The sequence below is a fragment of the Manacus candei genome, unplaced genomic scaffold, assembly GCF_025592945.1.
Source record: "Manacus candei isolate 608988 ecotype Guabito, Panama unplaced genomic scaffold, ASM2559294v1 h1tg000037l, whole genome shotgun sequence".
In the NCBI taxonomy this organism is placed as follows: domain Eukaryota; kingdom Metazoa; phylum Chordata; class Aves; order Passeriformes; family Pipridae; genus Manacus; species Manacus candei.
The window spans coordinates 4,062,517-4,089,385 of NW_026138085.1; the positions used below are offsets into that span (position 1 = coordinate 4,062,517).

A 26,869-nucleotide genomic window follows, 5' to 3' on the forward strand; every position below is an offset into this window, starting at 1 on the left:
CTTGGCAGCTCTTCAGAAGCAGTGAGCCCTGCAGAAAGCCCCGTGAAATTCAGGATTTTGCTGAAAAATAAGACCAGGAAAATGTTGCATGAGGCAAAAAGAAAAAAAGTTTTGTTGCGGTTTCTTAAGACAACAATCAGTGCTGGTGAAGGGGACAAGGGAGGTAGTTTCAAAAGGGCAGAATACCTTTGTTATTATTTGGAGATTTATTTTTTTTTTCCTTTTTTTTTTTGGTAATTCATGAATCAGCAGCAATGGCAGATCCACCTGTTACTGTTCCACCTCTCTGTTCCAGTCTGAAAATTGCAATTTTTTTTCTGTGGTAGATCAGAGTGCTTCCTTCATTATTTAGGATTGAAAAATGCTTCACTGATTAAAAAAGAAACATAGCTGTGGTTTCCCAGTCCATTTTATACAAGCACTTCAGAAACCTGTGGAGCTCTGATTTGAGAACATGTGGGAGAGAGGAAAATGGGGAGGTTGGATTGTTTTCTACGTTTGGGAAAGCGTTACACTGAAGTTTTCTCTTGTTTTAGCACGATCAGACATCTTCCACGAAGACAATCAGTGCTGCTAGGAGCTGGCCTAGGATGAATGTCCAGTTTGGTTTTGGGTTCACATAACTATCCAGTGAGAAACTTGGACTGGACTTTTCACTGCTGCACAGAGAAGCAGCTCTGTGTCACTCCAAAAAAACAGAGGATCAGATTTTTCCTCTGATACTGACATTAAAGCAACCAATGAATGTTGCACTCTCAGGTCTGAGGGCAGATTTTTTTGGCCCAGATATTTTCTGAGTGGATAAAATACGGGAGAGAAAGACTTTGTGTAGCTGGTGCCTTGGGTTTTTTATTTTCAGAAAGTGTTTTCTTTCCCTGGCATGCTTTCTACAGTGTCTACTGGACACTGGTGGGGCCTGAAATAATGACCCAGAAGTATTCTCTTCCTGAGATGAGGCTGCTCTAGTTGCAAGGCGTTCCCAAGTGAACTCCCTAATGAGTGATAGATGGGAAAAATAACAGGAAGGATCCTTAAATGTTCCAAGTTTTGCATGAAAAATATCATTTTTTTGGATGCTGTGTTTGGTACCTAGCCTAGAATTCTCCTACATTTTGATAGTGGTGTCTTTAGAATGACACAGTGAGTCATAATATTTGACATTTGGGGAGATTTTTACTGGATCTCTAAGCACTTGTCAAGACTGTTCAGAAGAATACTTTAAGAAGAATTATGGTTTCCTTTGAGAGTTTTGAAACTGTTCATATTTTTTCAAGCCTGTTTCCTTTTCCTCAAAACAAAGCAAAACAAAAAAAAGAAACTTCAAAAGTATGTGTTGACTATTTTTGGTGAGAGCATAGTTGAAGGCATCTATCCACACTGTATCCAGGTATTAAATGGTCTTCCAGAAATATTTCCAGCTTCAGCTTATTGAGTCCTTTTAGTGTCACCAGCCAATTAGGGTTTTTTCATGTTTATTCTCACATAAGATTCGTAGCACCCAAGGGACACGGGGAATTCTGAGATGACAAACTGGAAGTTGTTCTAAGCATCAGAGCAAGGTCTGACCTGCTGTTTTTCAGGTCCAAGGGAGTCCCTTTGCTTGTTAGTATTTGGGAGGGTTGGTGGCCTGTGGATTTGGGGGCTGCATTAAACAGACCTGTCTCCAGTTCTGCCACCTCAGTGTTAATAGCTGTCCCCAGTGACAGAGGGCTTTATTGTGGCAAGACTTGAGCATCTCCAGTTGCTTTTGAGGAGCAGTAAAGTACAGTGGCAAACCTCAAGGCCAGTGAATGATCTGTTTCCCTGGTTCCCATGGATCTGCAGTGTTCAGTTTAACTGGCATTTCCCCTTTCCTGAGCTGGATACCTTCAGGACGTTTGCCCAGGATTTATCCAGGGTTGCAAAAAGACTTGGTAGTATTTCACAGTGGTGACTTCCTGGGTTTCCTTGGCTCCAGATGGAACTGGGTGTCTTATAACTGATACTATGAACAATAAACTGCAGGTTGCCATGTCAGACCTCTCCAGTATTGCCAAACCCAGCCCACTAATGAGTCATGAGGGGGTGTGTGGCACATGAGTACAGGGTTTGTGCTGGTGCTGCCCCCTCTCATGCCTTGTATTCTCGCTCCACTGTCTCATTTATACCTGAGAGCTCTCAAAAGAAGACACAGCAGATATTCCGTGTTTGAAATGCACAAAAACAATTGGGTAATTTTTACAAACACATCTTATACTTCCCTTCTAATATGAAGAGTTTTATCAAGGGAGATGTAGCTTGTACTGTAGGGAGGCTGGACATGTGGGAGAAATAACCTGACTGAGCATTAGCAGCTGGGGGAGTTAACAACTTAAACCATACCTATCAACACCAGAGTCATCCTCAAAATTGTGCTCTCAGGCACCCCTGCCAGATCACAAAACTGATAAGAGATGAATGGTTCTGATTTGCATTTTCCATCTGAATTCTGACCTTTGTGGTTTGCTTGGCTTGTGTTTTCAAGTGTTTCTCCATAGCCACTGGAGTGTAGAGAAATGTAAGGGGTTTTGAGTTTCTTCCAAGGCAGGTGGAGCTGCAGCTCCGTGAAAACACCCCAGAACATTGCCAGCCCTCCAGTGCCTCCCATGTTATCCTTTTTCCCACACTATCCACATGGCCTGTTTGCTTATGTGATGGTATGTGCTGTGTATAGGCACAGAAAATATGTATAACCCTGAAACCCTGCAGATGTGCTCTTCTGATAGAGCTGCACAGGGGACTTTGGGACTGTAGCTTTTGAGGGTTTCCATGTTGAGACTACCTGACCTTTGCTTTTCCTGCAAGGCTTTGGGAGGTGTGGGGTAGGTTGGATTCTGGGGAAGGCAAAGATTTCTGTGGTCTTTGGCTGGATCTCAAATCCTGGGGTACTGAAGTGTGACCTAATAATTTAGGACTCTGAGAAGGATTGTATTTAAATAAACTATCTGGGTTTGAACATTCTGCAACTATTAATTATTAAAATTTATACAAATCCAGGGAGGTTCATGGCATGTTACACACCATACCTAGAAACAGCTGAGCTGAGCTTACATGTGATGGATTTTTTTTTTTTTCTGAAAAGACATCATCTCCTGTGAGCACAATAGAGCTAGTACTTCTCTTATAAATAGTGAATGTTCTATAATTGCATGCAGCCCTAAAGCTGGTTCCTATTATGGAGAGTCACAGAGGTTTGAGGGGGAGACTTTGTGGGTTGTTTTTCTTCTGCAGAATGATGTCCAATTGACTCCTTTGGCAGAGTATTAACTATGGCTAAAATATGTGTCCGTGTGAAAATGCTACGGTCTAATGAGCAACTTCACTTTTGTGTCACTTTCTTGCTTTGAAATAAGAGGTTCTGGGTCAGGAACTGCCCATTTGATCCCTTGTCTGTCTCCAAGTGGAGTTTACATGTCAGTACTTTTTATACCAGCCTTTCAAATCCGTGTGATAGAAACACTGTGGTCACTGTAGGTCAAAGGAACCCAATTTAATGAAGTCTCAACAAGTTGATTGTCACTTCCTGCTGAACTACTGAGCTGTCTGCACTGAGGGAGATTGCCCATCCCTGGATACCATGGGTGTTCAGGGCTGTCCAAGTTGTGTTACAACTTTATTGCTTTTCTCTTTCCTCAGGTGAACTGTGTGATGAGGTGATCAACCACTGTGTTCCTGACCTAAACCCCTGCCAGCACGAGTCCAAATGTGTTCCCCTTGACAAAGGAACCAGGTGAGCATGTGTTGGTCTCTGCACACTGGGAAAATCCACCCATTGGCTTGGCTGGGGTTGAACTGGCAATGAGTTGGGGGCAAAAATAATCAAATTTAACACAAATAATGCAAGACTATATGTGCTTCAGATCATGTTACATTTTATCTTTAATGAACACATACATACTTTTCTAGCTTTCTGTGGTTTACTTGAAAATAGTGGATGTACCCTCAGAGCAGAGAAATTATTCTGGAAGAGAGCATGGCAAAAGGAGAACTTACAGAACAGTCAGTGCAAAGTATCTTAACCTGCATCAGAAAACAAGGACAGTTTCCTTATGTGTTCCTTTGTGCATTTATAAATTCAAGCAGCATAACAGGAGCCTTAACAAATCCAGAGCTGGATGGCTCTCACTCAGGACTCACCTTTTCCATTGGCCTTGCTTGGTTCATCTGGGATTTGGTGTGTTTGTGTTTGCCTTTTGGGAATGACCTGCCTGTTTCACAGGGCAAAATAAAGGCTCGTGTTTTAAGTGGCAGTAAAACATCTGGAGGGTTGGGGAGTTTTGAGAGGTGTGCAGTAGCACTGTTCATCCCTTGTGTGAAGAGGGAATTTCAGAGCAATTTAGCAAATGGAGACAGCCAATTGAAAAGTCAAGCTCTGTGGAAAGCTTGTCAGGAAAAGATCTTTGAATCAAAGTAAGAAGGAGAGACAAATCCAGGAGAGTGCAGTGCAGTGTGAGCTGCATTCTGCACCTTCCCCTGAGGCTGTTCTCCCAGCCATCATTCAGTCCTGGGTGCTCCCTCCTGGGATTTTGTGGAGCACACCCAGTATATCCCAGGAGAGGGATGGTAGCACTCTTTGGTCTTCCTGGTAACTCACAGTTGGGGTCAGACTGTGTCCTGTGAAGCCACCAGACTGTCAGAATAGTGTAAACTGATACACAGGACACTTCAGGAGAGCTGAAAGGAAATTACCCAAAATTTTAGAGATGGTGGGCAGCTGGACAGTCCAGCCTTTCTTTGGGGTGAAAAGCCTCCAGATAGAAATGTTTCCAAATCTTGAGAAAGATGAAGCTACTAAATGATTGAGGGTGGTTCCTGAAATTATGTACAGGATAAGGAGCTGTGTGCTGGTACGTAAATAGTCCCTGATGTTCTTTGCAGGTTTCATTCCTTGTTAATCCAGCATTTGGTTAATCCAGTAGCTGCATCAGGTTATGAGATGAAGTAGGGGATGGAGGCAGCTGTGGCCCTGAATGGTTTTACTCTTGCTGCAAGCATTTCCATACCTGCCACCCAAATAATTGGAGAAAATAAGAGACTTTTTTTCACATGCTTGCTAGAAAAGTGGTCCTCACAGTGAGGCCATTAACTCGAGGGGAGCCTAAATAACTACTTAAAATTATTTTTCTAAATATAGCAAAATTATATAAAAATAATATAGAAAAAACTATATTTTGTTTTTCTAAATTTAGAAAAATTATATTTTTCCATACTGTTTGTTGTGTTATTCCTTCCACTATTCGTAGAATGCTACAGAAAAATCCCTCATTTCTTTACTGCTCCTCTCCCATTTTGCTTTCTAGCAGCCAAAATTGAGAGGTGAAGGAGCCTGCCCAGCCTTGAATGTAGAGTTGTGCAAGTATTTCTATTTCTTTCATGCTTTAGTGGCTACAAACTGGTCAGAATTGGGCTGAGAGCCCTCAGCAGTTTTGCAGTGAGGTGTGTGTGCTGCTGGGGCTCACTGAAATCAGCAGCCTCTGCTCCTGTGCTGTAGCTGATCCCTTGGGCAGCCTGATCTCCCGATCTGGGATGTTCCATCCATTTAGGGTGTCATGGTGCAGGATAATGCTGCAGGCAGAAGGAGTCAAGCTCAGGTGCCTCTGTCTGCTTCCAGAGGCAGGGAATGTTAATGGCAGGATTCAGGCTTGTTCCTGAGCTGTTTGTGCCCTGGGCATGTGAGTAGGACACACCAGTGAGGGATATCATGGCAGCAAGGACAGTCTGTCTGTCCTGCCCTCAACTCTAGTCAGTCCACAACTCTGCAGAGGGAAGAAAAGATGACAAAGACAGGAAAAAAAATAGGAAGCCAAGTTATTTATTGATCTGGGGAGGGAAATTCCATCCTGGCCCTGCAATAGAAGATGTGATTCAGGGCTTTAAGGCAACAGACATTGAGTGCAGATGCAAATGCCAACATTTTCAATACAACTGGACGTGTTTTTAGGCTCTCTCTGATACTGGGAATGTTGCCATCACCACAAAGCTGTAACAGAAAACAAGATTTCAACAGTAGTGGTGTCAGATGGTCACTGGGAAATGAGATAACTGATCTAATCACATAAATTACTCTCTTACCAGGATTTGAACGTGAAGGTTTCTTTGCCACGTTCTTTACTGCATCAGACTTTTACTGATTGATACCTAGTCCCTTGCTGGCACTGTGTGGGATAAGGATAGAGCTACCATGCCATCATTCCCTGGTGGGGGGAGACCTTGGTTTTCTGGGAAGACTCTGGGTGAGGAACTCCTGGGGCTGAATTTCTCACCTGCTACACTCCAGGCAGGAATTTTGTGGTAGCTTCAACCTACATGTGACATACCAAGAGCTTAGATGAGACTGACCCAAAAGGAATTCCGTGTTTCTAAAGGAAAAGCCAAGTTTGGAAGCAAACTGGACTATTTCAGTGTCTCTGGCTGCACAGAGCTCTTTGCTTTCTGAGCTAAAATTGCAGGTGGCTTTTCTCCCTTCCAGCCTCCACATCTTTATTGCGCTGTTACTACAGAAGAAGAGTAGCTTTCTGTATGCCAGAAAACAAAACAAAACAAAAATCAACCAAAAAATACCGTTTAACACAATGAAATTACTTCCAAAAAAAAAAAAAAAAACTTCAGAAAAGGAGCATGTTTTTCCATTCACTGTATTGATGTTGGAGCATGGTATAAATATAGTTTATTATTCTAAAGCTTGGAATTATTACCTGACAGCTTAAAATGCTGATTTAATGCAGCCCTGCAGAGAAAAGTGGTGGTTCTGTCATTACTGAGATAGCCAATACACATCATAAAATTGATGCATGGCAGCCCTGTATAAGGAACTGCACATCGTTCATTATTACATCACTTTATATTAGGACTGCAGGGATCAATAAAAAGCAACAGGATTAAATGCTGCCAATTCTCCTCACAAAGTCCTTTGATTGACATTATTTCCTTGCAGGTGTGACTGCAATGCTGCCAGAAAATGCTGCCCACTTCTTAGGGTTTGGGGAAGGAACACCTTTTGCTTTTTGTTCTGTTTTGTCATCTCCATTATGTTAATCACAGTATTCCCTGAGCCACCAGAGTGTAAAAAAAGCAATTCAGGTGTGCAGAGCTGGGACATCAACCTTTCTGTGGCTGTGGAGGGTTGTGGTGGGGCCTCTCCTGCTGGGAGGGTGGAGACAAGAAGTGTGTGGATCTGCCCAGCCTTATCCACCCGACAGCCACAGATCCACAGGCTTTGCTCCCCTGTTTTAGCCAGTCACGAGCCACGTTTTGATGTGGAGACTGAAGGTCACAGTGGCTGCTGTAGCCCTGATGCTGTGGCAGCTGCTCCCTGGCCATTGGCACACACAGGACACGCTACTGCACTCTGGCAAGTGGCACCCACCTCACTGCCTTGCCCTGGTGAGCTGGGGAGTGGCCAGGAGCCACACACTGTCCTGGGAACCAGAGTCAGCACAGTGACTGCTGCCTGCAAAGTGGAAATATTTATCCTCATCACTCCCATGTGTTCAGTTCCTCTGAAGAAGTTTTGCACAAGGTGCTTCCTCCTGCACTTACCCCACCAGGCTGCTGGCAGGGAGGAGGAGGATAAATAGATTGATGGAGCAGTAGTTTTGCTCTTGATGCTGCCTCCCTCAACTTTATAATGTCTCTCCTCTTCCAGCTCTCGGTGGCAGGCACTCTGAGTCCAACCATGAGGCTCTAGCAAGAGCACAGACCTCTCTTTTATTGCTAAATTAACTGTAGTTCTTCCCTTCTTTTGGTTGAAGTGGTTTGCCTTTTGTTTTCCAGATGTGCAACAACATCCAACTGGGAGGAGTAAAACATGTTTTATGGACTAAAGAGTGTTCATGACTAAACATTGTCTGCAGTATAGATTCAAAAAAAAGGCTGCTCAGCAATCCCTAAAGATCTGATCCAAGTCAGAGACTTTGGGATGCATTTTCTATTGTCAGGATATAAACTTCTGCAAGACTTATAAATAGAAATGCTGATGCAGCCTTCATACAGCAAACTTGAGAATTGCATAAAATAAAACAAAAGGCAATGTCTGCAGGCTTGGGAACATCCCATGGTGATGCTCCTGTGAACGGTGTTCCTCCACCAGCAGCAGGTACAGGCTTTGCCTGAGTGTCACCACGGGAAAGGACAGCCTGCAAAGATAACTTTCCATAGTTGCAGCATCATTTTGCCTTGCACTTGAATGGCAAACAGGTGGTGGTCTCACAACCAATGGTCTTTTCCTTTAAATTTGCTGAATTTTGTGGCCTGTTCGCAGATTGCTTCCATTTGGAAGGCAGGAACCTTCCTGAGCTCTGTGGAGCTGCACAGGGCCAACCTCAGACACTCAGCACCAGCCAAATCACAGTCTGAGGCACCAGAGCCACTGCCCTGGCAGAATATTGCCCTTCAAGTCCGTGAGGTTGGGGAAGATGTTGTCATCTTTAGCAGAATTGGGAGACAACTGTGTGATCACCCTTCTCCACAGCCTTGGCTGAGGGAAAGCAGTAGTAGGGTGTTGCTTTGCTCAGCTCGAATTTCAGCAGATTGCAGAACCTCAAGTGCAGCCAGCCAGGAGGGACCTGAGCGTTTCTGATGGCAGGAATTCTGCTGGATGCTGCCAGGAGTAATTGCTAACACCTCCCCACCTCAAACCGGATTGGTGCTGGGCTGCCTGTGTGTGCTGTTGTTGTGATCACCGAAACAAGCCATTAAAGGGCGACTTTCTTGCCTTTCAGATGCGAGTGCTTGCCGGGTTACAGCGGCAAGCACTGCGAGGTCGATGATGACGACTGCGTGGGCCACAAGTGTCGTCACGGAGCCGTGTGTGTGGATGCTGTCAATGGCTACACCTGTGTCTGTCCCCAGGGCTTCAGGTACGAGAGAGGCAGCTCCTCCCTGGAATGTCAGGACACTTTCTTTAAGTGCTTTCATGCTCAGGGCTAATCAGCCTCCAGTTACAGCATTGATCTGTCATTGCCACGTGAATGGGTGCCTCAAGTCCTGTACCTGAAGGAGGTCTTAACTGGGTCCAGGGGGCTGCAATTCTGGCTTGGAAGGCAGCAATTTGCCCCTTGAGCAGTGCTGTTAGTCTGCCTGCCCCAGCCCTCCGTGGTAACACACTCAGCACACGAGGTAATACACTCACATGGATTATATGGAGATAAACCCAGCGTGTGCAGAGAGAGTAAAGAAGAATAAAATTGCACGTATGAACCCTCAGACCTGGCTGCAAGAAGGTGTGAGTCTGAAGATTTTGTGCCAGTGCCTCGGTGCCTCTTGGTGGAGGAGCTCAGTGTGATTTGGGCTGTAAATTTCCAGTCTCTCGTTCTGACAGCTGCCAATATATCTGACTCCTGGAAATCTCTCTGTCTGTCAAAGATAAGTGTGCTCCTCCAAATGGATTCACTAATCATTGCCTGAGGCTGGATACTGGCTTCCTTCCAGCTAAACCTTGTCTGTGTTTGAAATACACACAAGACAAAGAAGGAATACCTGAAAAGATCAGTCTTGACATAGCAGAAATTGCGTGAACACTTATAAATCTTTTTCTCTTCTTTGTATCTGCAACTGTTTTCATTCTTCTTGCTTTCATCCTTGCTGGTTTGGGGTTTTTTCCCCTCTCAACACACATTTTTGTTCCATAGCAGACAGCCTTCCCTGAATAGGCATTGATATATAGCATGATGTCAGCCCATGGTTTCGCTGAATCAGGCTTGTTATTTACAGGGTATCAGATATCCTCTGAATTTCAAATTCATGCCCTTTTCTCCATGTTTCACTCTCTGCTTCAGTCCATTTGGGGATCTTGCAGATTGGTGACTGGTAAGGCTAACATGTGACTGTCCCACAGTGGGATTGTAAATCCTCAGTGTTATCTAATTGTTGGAGTTGAGAAATGGGATTGCAAAGCCATGTCTGGAGTCAAGGGTAACTTGAGCCTGTCATCAGATGGAAGTGACTGGGAGGCTTCTGCTGCATGTCCCCTGATTTTTAAGGCCTGTCAGTACTAGGCAGTGATGAATGTGAGGGGTTTTTTCCAGGAAAGCAGAGTCACAGTGTTTGGCAGAGATGTTTTGAGTTGTGACACCGCTGGGTGGAGCAGCAGGGGTCCCTTGCCATGTACCAAACAACTCTACTGGCAATTTAAGCAGTGCCCCAGCTTGACTGGTCTCACCCCACGGGCTTCCAGAGCAGAACAAGAACAGCCCAGCATTGCTCAAATGATGGGGTTTCATTCCACTATAAGTCCTCTAAGTAGAAGAAACATCTTTCTGCACAAAACTCCAAAACTCAGCTGCCAGCTTAGACAGCACTTCATAGCCCAAGGCACTGTGGGCAAGCAAAGTAATCCTGCTGCCTGTCAACAGCACAGCCAGGATTAACTTGAGTTCTCCTCTTTGCTTTATTTTTTCTCCACTAGTCCATGCCACCTCCCTAAATTTCCTGTGCAAGATGCAAGGGAGACAAGGGTCTTTTGGGAGAAAAAGCCCTACCATGTTCCCTCTGCCAAGGCATAGAGCAAGCTGGAGCCTGTGTGTTCTCCATGCAGAATAGTCCCTGATCTTGTTTGATTTCAGGATTAAAATTCTGCTGACAAAATATGATCTCATTATTCTTCCCATGACTCCAGCCTTTTGTAGTTTAAAGGCCTGCTGCTCTGAAGGGGGTTCTGAGGTTTGGGTTTTTTCCCTGTTAAGATTACAATTGCAAATATGGTGATTGACAGAGTTCAGCCTTCTGATGTTCAGGGTTACAGACTCCCCTTTCTCAGAGCTGCCTCGGGCATGGGGATGTGTGGCAAGGAGATAACTGCAAGTGTTTGAAGGCTGCAAGTGTTGATGAAAAGGAGAGAACATAAGGAGTGGTCTGACAAAGGTAACTAGAAGACCTAAGATAATGATTAATGAAGTTTTTTTGGCTAAGTATCAGGGATCATTTCCCAGCAGTGAGCTTGCAGAGTGCCCTCCCAATTATCCAGAGCTTATGCTGTTGTAATAAATGCACAGACCTATAACAATTTTATGGTTGTCACTACACTGTATGTCAAAGCCACTTGGAGCCACACATTAATAAGGATGTTAAAACTTACATCCTCACAGGGCTGAACAAATGGCACTTGGGTGACTTTTAACAATGTAGGTAGGGCCTCACCCACAGTGAGTGACACCTCTCTGATGACAGCCCCAAAAAGCAGTCGTGCCAACATGCACACACTTGCTTTCCCATCTTACCATTTCCAGTTCACTGGTCAGATGTACTTGTGCTCCTCACAGCACCTTTCCTTAGCACTCTGCAACCTCTTGCAACTTCATAACATACTTTCATCCTGCAGAGTTTTCGGTGTTTTCTTCCCAAAATAGCATTCGTTTACCCCCTGCAGATGAAAACATTTTAGAGAATTTGTGAGCCCTGCTGGATAAAACCCAAGTTCTCAAAGCTTCCCTCCAGCAATCAGCCTCACAGTAGTGTTACCTGGTAAATGCTGCTCTGGTGGGGAAGCACACATTAAGCTGCAGAGCCTGATGGAAGCACTGCTCCTCCACGGTGCAGATGCTTCTGAGTTCTCCACTGGGACAGATTGCTGCAAGAAACTCAGCAGTGATTATTTAAATAAAGGAGATTGTACCAGGCAAGAATGGACTTGGCCGTGTCAGGCTGTGCTCCACATTCCACTGGTGAGAAAATAAGTCACATTAATTATTTCTAAATATGTCCTTTTAAAAATACTGAAAAAGAAAAGGGCTTGGCAGACACTGTTGCTCCTGTCATTTCTAGGTTCCAGTATCAGGACAGAAGCACTGGTAAAGCCACTGACTGAAGGGGTTTCAAAGCAAGGAAGGGTGTGCAGGAGCCATGCCAGGAGCTTCAGGGAATCTTTCAGAGCAGCACCAAGCACAGACACACTGGCTTCTTCCAACATTTGCTTTCTGTTAGTGGAGGCTGTTGTGGGTCGCGTGGATTTTTTTATTATTATTATTTTTAACTTCCGTGAAATTAGAATTTTATACACTGAATTTTCCTTCTGTTTTCTCCTTGCTGCTGATGACAAAACAGAACAATGGGCATTAGGTAGAACCAAGCTCAGGGGCTGGGTTAGCAGTGCTCTGTTCTGCTAAGCACCTCTGGGAAGCAATTCCAGCTGAGCCCAGGCCAGGTGACAGCCACCTGTGGGGCTGAGCCTGGTCTGATCCCTTTGCTGGCTCTCCTGATGTGTTTTCCAGCCACAGATCCCAGCCCTGGAGAGGGAGATCACACACCTAATGAAACCAGGCTGTGAATAGGAATGTGCCCTGGTCGGACAGTCCCTTCCATGCCTGGCTGGCAGTGGGGACATGGCACTGGTGTGTCCCCAGCTCACCAGCTCTGGTGGGTCCGACTGCTGTGATGGTAGGAAATGCCACAGTAACTACCTTAAACTGGCAAGAATTGCTTTCTGTGTATCTGTCTTCTCATGAGATTGTTCCTTTTTTTTTTTTTTTTAAATATTCCCTTGTTTTCTTGGAAAGGGGAATCCAAGCCATCTCTTGCTGAGTGGTGCTGTGCCCCCGAGGTGCTGTGCTCACCCTGCAGAAATGGGGGGCCTGTGGGGATCTGCCAAGGAGCTGCAGCAAAGTATCTTGCCCCAGAAGAGAAAATCCCTGATCTATAAGTAATTCATAGTTAAGGTGTGTCCACAAACACATGTTCCCAAGAACAAATTTACTTTGAGAAACACATCAGACTGAGCAAAGACAAGCGTTTCCCAGTGTGCTGGGTTCACCCTGTCTGTGCTCACCAAAGGGGAGAGAAAATATAATGAAAGGCTGTGGGGTGAGATAAAGGCAGGGAGAAATCACTCACCAGTTACCATCACGGGCAAAAAAGACCTGACTTGGGGAAATTATTGACAATTAAGTCAGAGTAGGGTAATAAGAAATAAAAACTAAATCTTAAAACACCTTCCCACCAAAGCTTCCTGCCCCTCTGAGCAGCAAGGTGGGAGTGGGATGGGCTGTAATACATCACTTGTCCTTGTGGTGGATAAGGGAAGTTTAGGGCAATACAGTGAGAAAACTGTTGAAATTCAGTGTATCCTGAAGGTACCAAGAGATGGTTCTGGATGAGAAGGAAACTTCTGTATGTTTGTATACATGAGTGATGCCAAGCCCGAGTGATGGCAGGGCTGGAATGGGACAGTCCCTACAGCCTGTGCTCCCAGGGCAGCAGCCAGAGACCAGCACAGCACTCTGCTTCAGGCCAGCAGTGGTTTTCACCCCCCTTGTGCATATTTCCATGGAACAGACTTTTTTTTTTTTTTTTCCTTACTCACATTGCCATGTACAAGGCCAACATAGAGATTTGGACAAAGTTAGGATGGTGGTAGGATATTCCATGCTGTATAGTGGCTGTGGGGAAAGGAGAGCTTTTCTGACCTTCTCCCAAGTCCAAATCCCAAGTGTTTACATCTTTCAAGGTGTTCTTCAAGACTGCCTTTCATAAAAGTGAGACCCTAGGTCTCTGCTGTCAGACAGAAAAGCAGAGCAGCTCCACTGCCTCTAATGCAGTTCAGGATTTATCCCATCTGTGTTTTGTTGTGTATTTCTCTCTCATGTTTCCCAGAGGCAGACCAGAGAGCGGAGTGTGTTGGGAGAACAGGGGCAGGAAAAGCTTTTGTGCTCTCACTCCACACAGCACTAAAGATAGAGCCATGGTGCTCTGTGTAAAATTTAACATGAGAAAACATAAAAGAAAAACAACCCTCTGCATTCCCTGCTGTTATAGAAGCAGCAGGTTCTGGCTGCTCTGGCTGAGCAAGCATGGTCTGGAGTATGTTGTGGCTGGTTTATTTGCTGTTCTTGCATGTCTTGTAGCAGTGCTGTTTACTGAAGGGCCATGGCTTGGGTTTCCATTCTAATTTTATCTAGGAACATTGCCTAGAAATTCCCTGAGCTTCCATGTCTCACCTGCCTTGCTGGAGAGGAGTGAGGGTTCTGGCATTTTTGTGCTTTGTTTTTATGAGAGTGCTATTACTCCACAAAGTGCTCCTCATGGGACAAGAGGGATTGCAGGACTGGGCTCATGGTTTATTCACTGCATGAATGGGTGTGCCACAATCCTCTCCTGGAAAAAACCCTGCCCCGTGCTGGTGAATGCTGTGCAACACAGAGAGATGGTGTGAGAGCCCTTGCCTACAGCCCTCATCACATCTATCCATCCCCATGGTGTTCCCTGCAGCTATCTCCATGGAATTGCCCACAGCTATCCATCCCCACGGTGTTCCCTGCAGCTATCTCCATGGAATTACCCACAGCTGTCCATCCCCATTGTGTTCCCTGCAGCTATTTCCATGGAATTACCCACAGCTATCCATCCCCACGGTGTTCCCTGCAGCTATCTCCATGGAATTACCCACAGCTGTCCATCCCCATGGTGTTCCCTGCAGCTGTCTCCATGGAATTGCCCACAGCTGTCCATCCCCACAGCATTCCCCACAGCTGTCCTGCCCCATGGTGTTCCCCACAACATGTTCCCTACCCAGCAGCTTGTCATCGTTTTACTGCCTACATGTTGTCAAGCAGTCGCAGGACTTGATGCAAAGAGTCTATGTGCTCTCATCAGTACAAAAAGGGTTTGCTGGGTTTGTGCAGCGGCTGTAATGAGGGATTTGGGCTGTTGCAGGGCCCTGCCATGTGCAGCCAGCCTGCCCCAGCCCCTCTGCATCCCCATCGATTGCACAGGCCAACTGGAGGTACCAGGCAGAGATTTTTCATTTACTTTTTGCAGTTCGGTCTCACACATGGCTTCAGTGTGAAAGAAGACTGCAGCTTTCTGCTCTTTTTCCCTTTCCCCTGCCCTTACACAGTGTCAGTGCCCCTCTGTGGCTGAGCCACTGCCACTGGTGCCCTGTGAAATGTGCAGCAGCTGAGCTGGGAGGGCACCCCTGGGCCTGAGCCATCACTGATCTTGGGTGTCCTGGCCCCAGCCTGGGAGGTCAGAGGTTCCTACACACGGGCTTTGCTCACCCTCTCACACAGTCAAGTCTGAAGCACAGCACCTTCCTCCAGATCTCAGTGTGATTCTGCTTCAGATCTGGCATTTGGTTTTCAGCTGCCTCTGACTGGGGGAGAGCTTCCTTTCCTTTGCCTGATTCCAGGACATTGCCAATCACAAACTTAGCTAACATAAAGTTAGCGATCTTGCTGATGTTAGAAACTATCAGTTCAGGGGAGCTGCCCAGCAGATAGTGTGGTAGCAGTGCATTGCTGCTGAAGCCTTTAGCAGTTGTCCATCTGTTGGTGATACACTCTAATATACAGTAAACAAAGTGAGGGGGCTGTAAAACCCACTCAAGACAGAGGTGCTTGCCACTTACAACAGCAGAATAGACTCAGATCACAGAGCCAAAGATGAGGAAATCTCAGGTTTGGGTTTAAATGGCTCACAGATATCGCTGGGAACCTCTGCAGGGCACTGTGTGGGTGGAAGCTATTTCAGACAGGCTGTGGTACCTTGCAGAGCTAAATAACCAGTGCAAAGGGCAGTATAGATTGCTTTCAGTATCTGAACTGGCTCGTTCAGGGCCAGCACAGGGATTTCTGACAGCATTAAACTGTAAAGCTTTCACACAGCACAGCAGGCACACGGTATAGCTGAACCTCAGTAGCAATGTGATGGCAGCATCTGAAAACGCTTCCTTCCCTGAAAAAGTGGTGATAACCGAAGGTTGCTTCTTCTTTCCTTTACTTCTACAGTGGACTTTTCTGTGAAACCCCTCCGCCCATGGTCCTGCTGCAGACGAGCCCCTGTGACAACTACGAGTGCCAGAACGGGGCCCAGTGCATCGTCGCCCACCACGAGCCCGTGTGCCGCTGCCTCGCCGGCTTCGCGGGCCAGAGGTGTGAGAAGCTCATCACGGTCAACTTCGTGGGGAAGGACTCCTACGTGGAGCTGCCATCAGCCAAAATCCGCCCTCAGGCAAACATCTCCCTGCAGGTGTGTCAGGCAGAGCAGCCCAGTGCTCCTCTAAGCAGTAACTCCCGCCGTGTTTTGCAACCAGGGGCTGTCGGCCAAGATGCTGAAAAAGTCAGGAGTCAACTTGTGAGCCCCCCTTGTCTGCTCTAAAATTATTGAAATGGGAAGGAGCAACTGAGGCACTGGTGCACCTTCGTGGGCACACATCCTGCCTCCAGAATCTTGCCACTCTCTTATTCCCAGACTGGCAATGCAACCATGGATGATTCAGAAAGCTTCCCTGTCTTCTTACTGATTCACAGCTTTGTGCTTCATCCCGTGGAAATTAGTGTTGAATGTTAGGACACTCGATAAAAGAGGCTGCTCTAAATGGCCTCTCCAGATAATATTTTGTTTACTCTTTTGCTGTGCACATTCAGTCGATAAAAGGCCTGGGATTTTGTTACAGGCCTGTCGATACACGTAAATTTGGGTTGATGTTTAAGTTCAGAAGGCAATTGAAAACAGATATCAAAGGTGCCAGGGCACTACTGTCATCGTTGTGTTTGTGGATCAAAAGTATCTTGGATACTTACTCCACTACGATATTTAAGTGATTTGAAATTGCATTCACAATCTAGTAAGCATTAAACTGACTTTTTTCCCCTTAAATTTCAAAGTAAGTGAGGGAATAATTTCTAGTTTTGTATGTTTTCTAATAAAGAGATGGTTATAATTAAAATAGCAATGTCAACACGTGGGAAAGAGGACCAAATTTCCACATTAGGAATAGATTTTTAAAGGGTGGTTCCTGTAAAGTTTATTCTAATGACAAAATTCCGTAAGTAATATTTATCTTTTCTTTAATAGCTTGAGCATGCTGTTCATATGAAAATGAAGCTGATTCATGTGTGTTTGAAACTCCAGCTTTTCTTGAAGACCATCTATTATTTAATATTACGAAAGAGATTCTAAAATACAGACACTCTAAAATACGGCTCCCAAAAGGCTCCAAATACTGTAGGTCTACTTTAAAGCTGGAAATCTGAACAAAGCACATTACATCAGCTGTAGCTTCAAGAATAAAACTGATTCTTACAGAAAGCACATGCAGATAACATTCTCACTTCTTGTTTCCCAGGTTGGATATTATTCTTGCATCCAGTAATTAATTACTAGTGAATTAAAACTAGAATACAACACTGATTATTAAGAACAGATAGAGGAAATTGTATTAAAAAGTTCACAAGAAAAATAAAAGCTTCTAAGGGTAAAAGGATAGTATTTAAATATATGTATAAATCCAAACAGATTTTTAAATTTGCATTTATCAGCCATTATAAAAAAATTAAAGAAAACTCAAGAAATACGTGCTGTGAAAATAGCAGGCAAGTTGTATTCAAAAATTCCATTTGGTCTCTTTTTTGTACTATAGGGACAGTAGAGAGATGGAGACTGGGAAAGCGAAGTCCTTGTTTCTTGATTCAGCATTCCAGGTTTTTTTCCCCATAATGTACACGAAAGCTAGAGGGATGAGGGCTACTCTATTCCTCTTGACTCTCTAAATGTCCTGTGAAATCAGCACAACTCGCTAATAACTGAGTAAATAAATGTGAAATGTGGGAACAGGTCCTTCTTTCCTTCCTCATGTCCACAGCAAGCCTGGGAGCAGCTCAGCACCTCCTGGCTCTTGCCCTCGTTGTCACACATGAGTTATTTAATTATACTTGAATTGCACATATGATTTTGGTTTGATTTTTTTAATGTAGGGTTATTTCTGTTTTAATCATTCCCAAGCGACCTTACCTGGTTATTAATGTTTCACAGGTAGCCACGGACAAGGACAATGGCATCTTATTGTACAAAGGTGACAATGATCCTTTGGCTCTGGAGTTGTACCAAGGACACGTGAGGCTCATCTATGACACACTGAATTCCCCACCTACCACAGTATACAGGTAAACAGCTAAACTTTGCCAAGACAGTTGATTTCCAAAATAGGTGGAGAAGAGGCAAGATTTTTCCTAAGAAATGTGCATGGGAGAAGAACCTTTTATTTTACTTTGAGCTATATCTTTTATGCATGTAATTAGATAAGAAAGTTAGAATAAAGACTTAGCTAGAGGCTGCATGGTTGAAAATTGACATTTATTGGCAATACCAGTGATACTGTGTCCTACTGTAATTACAGACAAATCTATTTTTTGTAAAGATTCAGTTTCTGGTGAATTTTGTCCTTGAAATAGTTCCAATTAATCAGTTTCTTTGTTGATATCTAGCGTTAATTTACTGTACTAAGACAGAACAGTGACTGTGCAACTGCAGGGTTAGACTGTCATATAGGAGGAGAAGGGCTGAATTCCTCTCCAGGGTGAATATTGTTAGAGGAACTCTTGCCTGTATCAGTAGTGACTACACAAACCATGAAAAAGCACAAATTGCAAAGGTAAGCTGTAGGGTAATTTGACCTTCAGACACTTGGCTTCTGAGGGTACCAAACCCACAGGTTTCATTCATTAGTCATGAGACAGCAAAGCAAATGTACAAGAGAAATCCATGCACGGAGGTGTTTCTGGAGTAAAGAGAGTTGTGCTGCTCTTGTCATCCATGGTTCCTCCAGCAGCCCTCTCCACAGGTTAACTCCCTGCTCGTTATTTTTAATCCCTGTTGCTCCAGTTTGTTCTGGGTACACATGCAGCTGTGGATGGAGTGTTTTGGGTTCAGCACAGCCTCGTGGCATTGGAATTTCCAGCCCACCTCACTCATCCTGCAGGAAGAGCATCCTATTAGAGCAAGGGACAGGATGGATGCCACCACATATCACCAGCCAGGACAGGCCTTCTTCTTTTTTCAGAAAGTTTTCTCAGCACTTGGTAAAACTCGAGCCACCTTCTTTAGAGGAACAGTGGCTTGTTTAAGAAAATGCAAAAATTCTTTCTGTATGAAAGCAAACTGGATAATATCAATGCAGGCATGTCACCAGGAAGAGCACTGGCTTGGAATGAAGGGAGTAGTTTGCCTGTGATTTCCACCAGCAGGATGGATAGGTGTGAAAAGCACCTCTGTGTGTGGCTGCTGATCCTAATTGATTTCATGTTCCAGCAGAGCTGGAGTTGTTCAGCAGTTTTACGCCGCTAATTAGAGCACGGTGAAAGCTCTTCACATGTGGGCAGCACAGGGGTGGCAGGGGGTCAGTGGGGATGTTTGCTCACTGTTGTCATGGCAGAGCAGTGTGGTGACAAGACCTGCTGCCACCATCACAACAACCCTTCATGGACCCGCTGCCTCCTGGCAAAGCTGCCAGGGATGGCGAGCGCCGGTGTCCTCATTATTCCCTCGCCCTTCGCGTGGATCAAGGAGGAGGTCTCCATTCACACTGACACCTCATTACCATAAGATTAATGGCCTGTTCACTGCATTCTGCACTGCAGTGATCTGTTGAGATGGGAAAGAAGCTGCTTAATACGATGCCCTTTCCGAAATGTCACTCTAATCTTTTATTAGTTTAAGGAGTGGAGCAAAATGGGATTAGCATGGAGCTTGATGGGAAAAGATTAGGTTGATTGAGAAAAACTGCAGCTAAAGAATGTCAGAAAGGGCCTCTAAATAGATTAAAAGACTTGTTTTTCTTAAGGGCTGAAGAAGGAGGGGGAAATCTGCTTCTCTCCTTACAATCTTAGGATTTAAGGGTAGAAGGCATGAGTGGATCTGGTTTGACCTCCCTGTATATCCTGTTTGACTTTTAGCTAAGGTGTGAGCTCTGTTTGGCTAAGACACAACTTCCAGTTTGGCACAAGAGTTTTGACAGGAAAACACCAAATAATGGAAAATCCCCCATTTCCTTTAGCAGTTTGGACAGTGGTCAATTATTTCCCTTATTCAGGCATTGGCCATCATTTCTAAGTGGTGTCACTAATACCTTCTGGATGTTTTAGAGGCTTTCTCCAGGGAAATGAAAGTCCATTTATACCTTGTACTGGCTCCCATGAGTTTATCTGTACTTTTAATTGCATTGTCCCCTAACCTGCATTTTGATAAAATGAATAGGGGATTCAGTGTGATGCATTTTTTCTCAGCCTGAAGCAACTCTTTTCTGCAACTTCTACAATTTTGATTTTTCATTAAAAACAAGGTTGCTGGGAGAACCTGTAACATTCAAGTCTCAGCCTCACCATTGATGAAATAGTTTTTCTTCTCCATTGCTTCCTCCTTGCTGTTTAGATGCCTCATCTAAATTTCAGTCTCAGCAAAAGTGGACTGTTTGCTTTGAGAAGCTCTGTTGAAAGACTATCAGATTAATTTTCATGGGCAATATTACATGCTGCTCTTCTCCAGAGCAGTCCACTTCTTGGACTGGATGAGCAGGACTTTGGCTCTTGTTTTATCTCAGAAGAGTCTGCCAGAAGAGGAGGAGGCCCTAAAACACTGCCTGGTGGGAGCTGTGCCAGCTACAGCTGCAGGAAATCTGACCTGTCCTGGGCTGTAACTGAGATGTTTTGTTGGCCTTTTCAGGTACTCCCAGGATGGGATGTGGGAAGTCATTGGCAAGCCACAGGATCTGTAATTCCTCATCAGAGTCTCTATGATAAGATTTATTAATGGTACTTCAGAACAGTAAAATTAGCAAAATACTTGGCTAATACTGATAATATCCTGTAGGGATAAGATAAAACCCGTGGTTTGGGAAGCCAGCAGTGAGTAAGCCATACTGGTGGTAGTTTTCCATAGTATTCCACAGAAGGGTGCTGGAAGGATGAAGTAGGCCACGTGTTCCAGTGCCACTCTGTGAATGCAGGTTGTCCCTGGCTACCAGGACCTGTTCCTGCATCTTAGTTGCTCCTCTGAGCAGATTGAACTGGAACTGCAGTGCAAAGCCAGTCTGGAAGATTAACTGACTGCACATTCAGATTTGCTTTACATGTGTTCATTCCTATGATGTGTTTGGATAGAAAGGTTAAAGTTGGCATTGGACTTCTCTTTCATTGCAGTCAGATAAAGGTCAGCACAAGTCCAATGGAAACAGCTACCTAAAATACACTGTCATTTACCATCAAGTTAGAGAGAAACGCAAGTTAATGCATGAATATGCAATGACTGAACTTTAAAAGAACTTTAAAAGAAAAGCTGAGTGGTCTGTTACTGGAACCCCTCACTTGGGAGCTGCAGGAAAATGGTTTGTTTCCTGGCTGTCATAGTAAAGCTCTTACAGAAGGCCCATTTTTGAAGTAGTTTGTTGTTTCTTTTATTCTGTCTAATTATTCTATAGATGCACAAATGAGAACAGAAATCTGTTTCTGAGTGCTTTACTGCCCCCCTGGTTTCTGCACTGTTGGGAGTTACTCTTCCATGCCATGACAGGCCTTGGTACCAGGCCAACAGTGAGTTCCTGAAATAGAGTAAATCTTTTACACAGATACTCTACCTCAATTTAAAGATGCCAACTGGTAAGGAACATGCTGCTTTTATTTACCACCACAATCCAACTGTTAAAAGTTTGAATTAACAAAGAGCAACTAATTCTGTAGTTGCAGCATTCAGGCACTGACACTGGTATCTGTTTAACTGTATTCTATAGGGAGAGCTCCCTGTTTTCAGTCTTTTTTCCCACAGCTATTCCTTGAGCCAGAGATAAGACCTTGTAAATTTTTCTCCGATATACTTTATGCTGCTATACAGTCATATTGATTAGGATGCTAAATTAATTCTTCCTAATAGAAATGGAAAATAGAAATTTGACACAAACTACTCGTGTAATTGCCTCCAGAGTTCCCAGATTGCCATGTTGCATGCAGACTGTCATATCTGCTATAGAGCAAGATGCAGGCGTCACTGGTGTAAAATCATATGTTTTCATGCAGGGTTTCTGACAGCAGTGAAAAAGGAGGCAGTTAGGAAAAGATAAGAATTAATTATATTTGTCTTTCTGCAGAGCCTACACTCAAATTACATTATAATTCCTTTTAAAAGTATCCTTGCATAATCTGCTTTCAAAAATGCTACATCATTAAAAATATTCTTTGTATCATGCAGTTCCCATGGTCTGGCTGATTCTTACATAGTGTAGATGGATGTTCTTGTGGTTAAAGCAAAAGGCCTGGAATGAGGGAGCTTAAATTCTTGCTGTATCTGTTTCAGATGTGATGACTGCAGGATGACAAATTAAATCTGACTCTGTGCACACAAAAAAGTACAGAAATGCACAAAACCCAGAAAAGGTGTTTCAGAAACGTGCTGTGGGTCTCTGGAGGGTGAGGTTCCTGCTTCCTTCTCCCTCCAGGCTGTGGAGCAGCACAAGGATCTTATCCCAGCAGCATCTGCAAACTGCCTGTGCCCTTCCACTCCCTCAAACTCAGTGTCCAGCAGAGTCCCTGGCCATCTCACTGCTGAACTGACATGGTACTGCTCAAGGACTTTGGTCTTCTACTCTAGTTTCTTCTGGTGCTAAGGTTGAACAGTTGCATTTGGTGGTGGAAAAGCTTCCGCATCTTCCAAAGAGATGGAAGATGGGATTTTTGTGCAATTGTCTCTTTATCTTATCTGCAAAATAAAAAAAAAAAAGCCTGGGAGGCTTCACCATTAATTCACTGCCTTCTGGGGAGGAATATGCTGGAGGAGTGAAAGCATTAATTATTCTTAGGATCATTATTAGAGCTTGTCAAACTCAGTTTTTACCAGAAGTCTCTTTGCAGAGCGCACTGCATGACTAGTCCTTTTCTTCCTAATACCTTCACTGTCTGCAGCCTGTGCTGTGCCTGTCCCTGGTGGGATGCCTGTTTGATACTCTGGATGGTCTCTAAATAGACTGTTTTGCAGAGATTTCTATGAGACATCACTGAGCTCTTAATAATTCTGCATATTTGCAATTCATTTTATTCTCTCTATCACATTCTCTTATTTTTTCAGGTGCTCCTTAGGGATTCTGCATCAAATATAGTGAAAGAAACTGGCATTAGACTCTGACCTGCACAGTAAAAACTGTAAAATTTGAATGTACTTATACATCTTGCATGAGCCAAGGCAAAGGACAGCTGAGGTATTTTTTGCCTTTATAAAGGGCTCTGGTGTACTTAAATGGGAGAAAAATGGCAAGTGTGTGAGTTCTTGTCAAACTACAAACATTGCATTTCCCTAGTTTTTCCTGGATTTTTTTTCTGTAGTAGGACAGTGAAAACGTAAAGCCAAGACCTTAAAATATCATTTAACTTTTATCAGGAGGTTCAGAATCAAATATTTGCTTTCATGAATTTCAGAAACTTTCTTCTGCTGAGCTGAAACTTAGAGAAGGGTAAAGTTTTGTCCTTCGGGCTGCCGGAGGACTTAGCAGGCAAAATCTTGTTAAGCTGAATTAATTTTTTTTCTTTGTAAATCTCTCCAGTATCTCTTGCAGGAATGATAGTTCCTCATCTCTCCTCTCTCTCCTCACCCTTGCCCAGCTCATTCTTTGCAGTGCAGTATCTGAGTGCCCAGAAGCACTGCAGTGCAGCCCCACAGCTCCATGTCTAACCTTACACATGTGAAGGGTGTTTTAGAGTGAGGTGTTTTACCAGAAGAAGGCAAAACCTTCCACAAAGTGATTCAGTGCTGATGTATCTGTACCAGGTACAGGAAGTTAAGAATAGCTCATCTAAAGCCACTTGCCCTGTGGTAGTGACAGAAATAGAAATTACATTCCCTGAGTCCCAGGTCTCCTTCAGGACCCAAAATCTGGGTCTAAGTTGCACTCAGACATCCCCTGTCAGCAGAGGCTGGGCTGGAGAAAGGTGTGCAAATATGTTTTAAAGGTATTTTCTTGCTATACCACAGGACATTGGTCTAGTAGTACGTAGCCAAAGTTGGTTAATACTGAGGAAGGATGAAGTATTCTCATAACACACAGTGATGGAATAAATCTAACCTCAGTCAAAATGGCTTTATAGACTTCCCGTGCACTAATGACTCGCTCATGTCTTGAATTGTGAGGTTTTCACCTTGCAACAACATGTAGCAAGCTAATATGTTTATTTTCTGCCTGTAAATTTCTTGTAAACATGATGAGTAACACAAAGTTTAGCTGTGTACCATGTGTGATGGATTCACATCCCATTTATCCCAAGCACCCGGCTCTGGATCCAGTCGGTGCAGCCTCTGTCAGAAGCAGCACATGCAGACCTGGTGCTGAGGGTGATCGTGGAGGTGCAGGATGGGTCTGTGCACAATTATTTCAGTGCTTCTTCCCACTGTGGAAATGACCCAGAGCTCTGTGTTTGCTGCAGGGAAAAGGTGGGCATGGCAGCTGCTACTGGAGCTGTCAAATAGGAGATGGCTTTGGGTTATGTCTGTGGAATTAGAGGCATCCAGCTGTAGGTTGTTGACATAGATGAGGTGGAAACAATTTCATTTCCTGACCATGCATCAGGTTTCTAAAGAGACATGGCTTTTTTTGCGTCTTGGGGCTTAGCCTCCAATTTCAGATAAAACCTGCCATTCTGATTGGACACCCTGTTAATTGTGTTGTTCAATGTTGTGGCCCTGCTCCCTGCTGCTGGATGGCAGATACCTCCATATTTTCCAGAGCTGAAAAGGGGATGGATGGTGTGAAGTATTGCCTGATGAAATGACTCTGTGAAGGCACTTGGTGGATTTTCTCATCAGAGCCTGCGATTTGGTAACCAGTTGAATGGCAGAGGTATTTTCAGTAGTGTTTTAACATCAGTTTGATACTGATGTTAAAAAGTGACCTCAAGTCCTGGCAGAGCCAAGGACTGTGCCACAGCCTCTCCTGGTGTGTCCACACATCTGTACTCGTGCAGTGCTGGGGAGGATGTGGCACTTGGTGCTGTCACCACCCTGCTGCTGTGCCAGGGCCTGTCTTCCTCTCTGCTCTTTGCAGTGTCATTTTAATAAGGATAACAGATTTAACACAACCCAATAGCACCACGGAATCTCTAGCTGATTGGTTTTACACTCTGTGTTTGCTGGGTTTGTTGTTTTATATGATGGCTGCTACAGGAAGGACACAGAGATGCAGTAGCTCGTGGCACCACCCTACAATGCTGTGTGTGATGTGCCAACACATCCCAGTGGGGAAGGTGGAAAGGGAACAACACTGTGATCTGTCACTCAGGAGAGGCCCCAGGACTCCAGGAGTGCATTCAAGCTATTTTTACTGCCATTACAGAATGAAGTACCCAGCAGCTTCAGCTCCCAGCAGAGGGGCTGGAGGGAGGTGTGGGAACCTCTCACCCAGGCCGTGGACACTGTGAGAGTTCACTGCAAACAAGCAGTGCTGTGGCCTGACCCTTTTATGAATCATCTAGGGAAGGGGGTCAGGATTGTGTTAATTGCGTGTTGCAGGGGTGTAAAAAAAGGTCCTTGCTTTTCCCTTAGAAGGTCTGTAATACAATGACTTTCACTGCTGGCAGGGGTGCTGCAGGAATTGAATTATGACTGGAAATTAGATATGCACGGCCTGGCCAAACGATCATTAAGGGAGATATGGTAATCAGCTGCCAGTGTTCAAGGGCTGTAAACACCAAGAAGAGAAAGATGGTTTATTTGGGTGGTCTACAGAGCAGGAGAAAAGGTATAAAATCAAGCAAATTAAAATGGAGGTATCAAGCAAAAAAATCTGAATGTCCAAATGCCCTCAGCCTAGAAGACCTAACACTCAAGCCATGTAAAACAGGATTGAACATAACAAAAGAGTTAATTTCAAGCTGAAAGTGAATTTGAGTGCTTTAATATCCCTTTCACCTCTTATTTCCCTAGTCCTGTGTTTCATTAGCATTTTTCATACTTTTTTTCTCAACATGTGGTTTTTATTCAGCTTCTGAAGATGATAGTGCTTGAAGTGATGTGTTATTGTAGAGGTAACACAAACACCACTCCAATTATGATTTTGCCTTTGTTGCCATGGAGAAGTTTAAATCTATTTTAGGCCAAGGACTGATTGTAGCTGGAACTAAGGGTGGGAGGTAAGTGTAGCTTGGAAAGGTGAAAACCCATCACTGCTGATACCTGCAGTCAGCCTGGCACAGTTTGAGTTTCAAAGCTCCAAAACTGAAACCTCACTGTGGTTCCCTGCAGCTCTCACCTTGTGTTTCTTAATTTTGGTACCTCTTCTCTGGTGCCTGCTCCTCCCATGTGCTGTAAGCTCCTTAAGATCTTTTGGACATATATTTTTGTTTATTCCCTCTACTCTGAATGTTCTCAGAGATTATCTAAATTCAGTGTTCCCCATGGCCTTCACTCCCCAGTCTCTTATCATCTTTGTGTTTCCATTGTTCTGTGCATCAAATGAGGCGTGTCCCCATTAAGACAGAGGTCAGGGAAATCTGGAGACTGTAGCTAATGAATTGATGTTCTCATTTGCATAATTGATGGTTATACATTTCTTCAGTGACATGGTTTGCTGTGATACTTAAAGCTATTTTTGTTTTTGACTCCTCTGCCCTGCTGTTCTCTGCTGTGTACACTAAAGGTATATTACTTGTCAGTGAAGAAAAAAACTGACCCCAAAGTCCAAATTTTACAAGTTCCAATTGAATGCTTTAATCCTTTAATTCATTTCTGTTCACTGGCATATTTATAGTGGCTCAGCTCTCAATCTCTCATGGGTATTAGAGGAAGGGGAGTCAGTGTTTAAAACATCTGTGTGTGCTTGGGGCTGGAGTAATGGGGAAAGAAAATATAGGAAGGAGAAGAGAAGTAGTTCAAAAATGAGAGTGGAAATCGGTTCTTCCCTATATTCCCTGTGGTTTTATGTTTAATTCACATCCCTTTCCCTTAATTTCTTGGTATTGTGGAGTCTAAGCCCAGAGCAGAGGCCATGTCCATGGCCTGTGTGCAGTGCCCTCTCCAATGGGTCCATTGGCTCATCGTGCTGGAGTTGCTCTGACAGGTGAGACCAGCTCCCTGCCAGGTGAAATTTTAATGTCTCTTCCATAGAGCCCTTTCT

General features: G+C 44.3%; 1 protein-coding gene across 3 annotated transcripts in view; it reads left to right on the forward strand.

Moving 5' to 3' along the window:
- The window catches only part of SLIT3 (slit guidance ligand 3), a 477,653-nt gene that overhangs the window by 436,709 nt on the left and 14,075 nt on the right, over window positions 1-26,869 (forward strand). For all 3 annotated transcript variants that reach the window (XM_051793681.1, XM_051793682.1, XM_051793683.1), the window contains 4 exons: window positions 3,655-3,748; window positions 8,739-8,876; window positions 15,735-15,975; window positions 17,761-17,891. In XM_051793681.1, coding sequence (XP_051649641.1) covers window positions 3,655-3,748; window positions 8,739-8,876; window positions 15,735-15,975; window positions 17,761-17,891 — 604 coding nt within the window. The remainder of the gene's footprint in view (window positions 1-3,654; window positions 3,749-8,738; window positions 8,877-15,734; window positions 15,976-17,760; window positions 17,892-26,869) is intronic.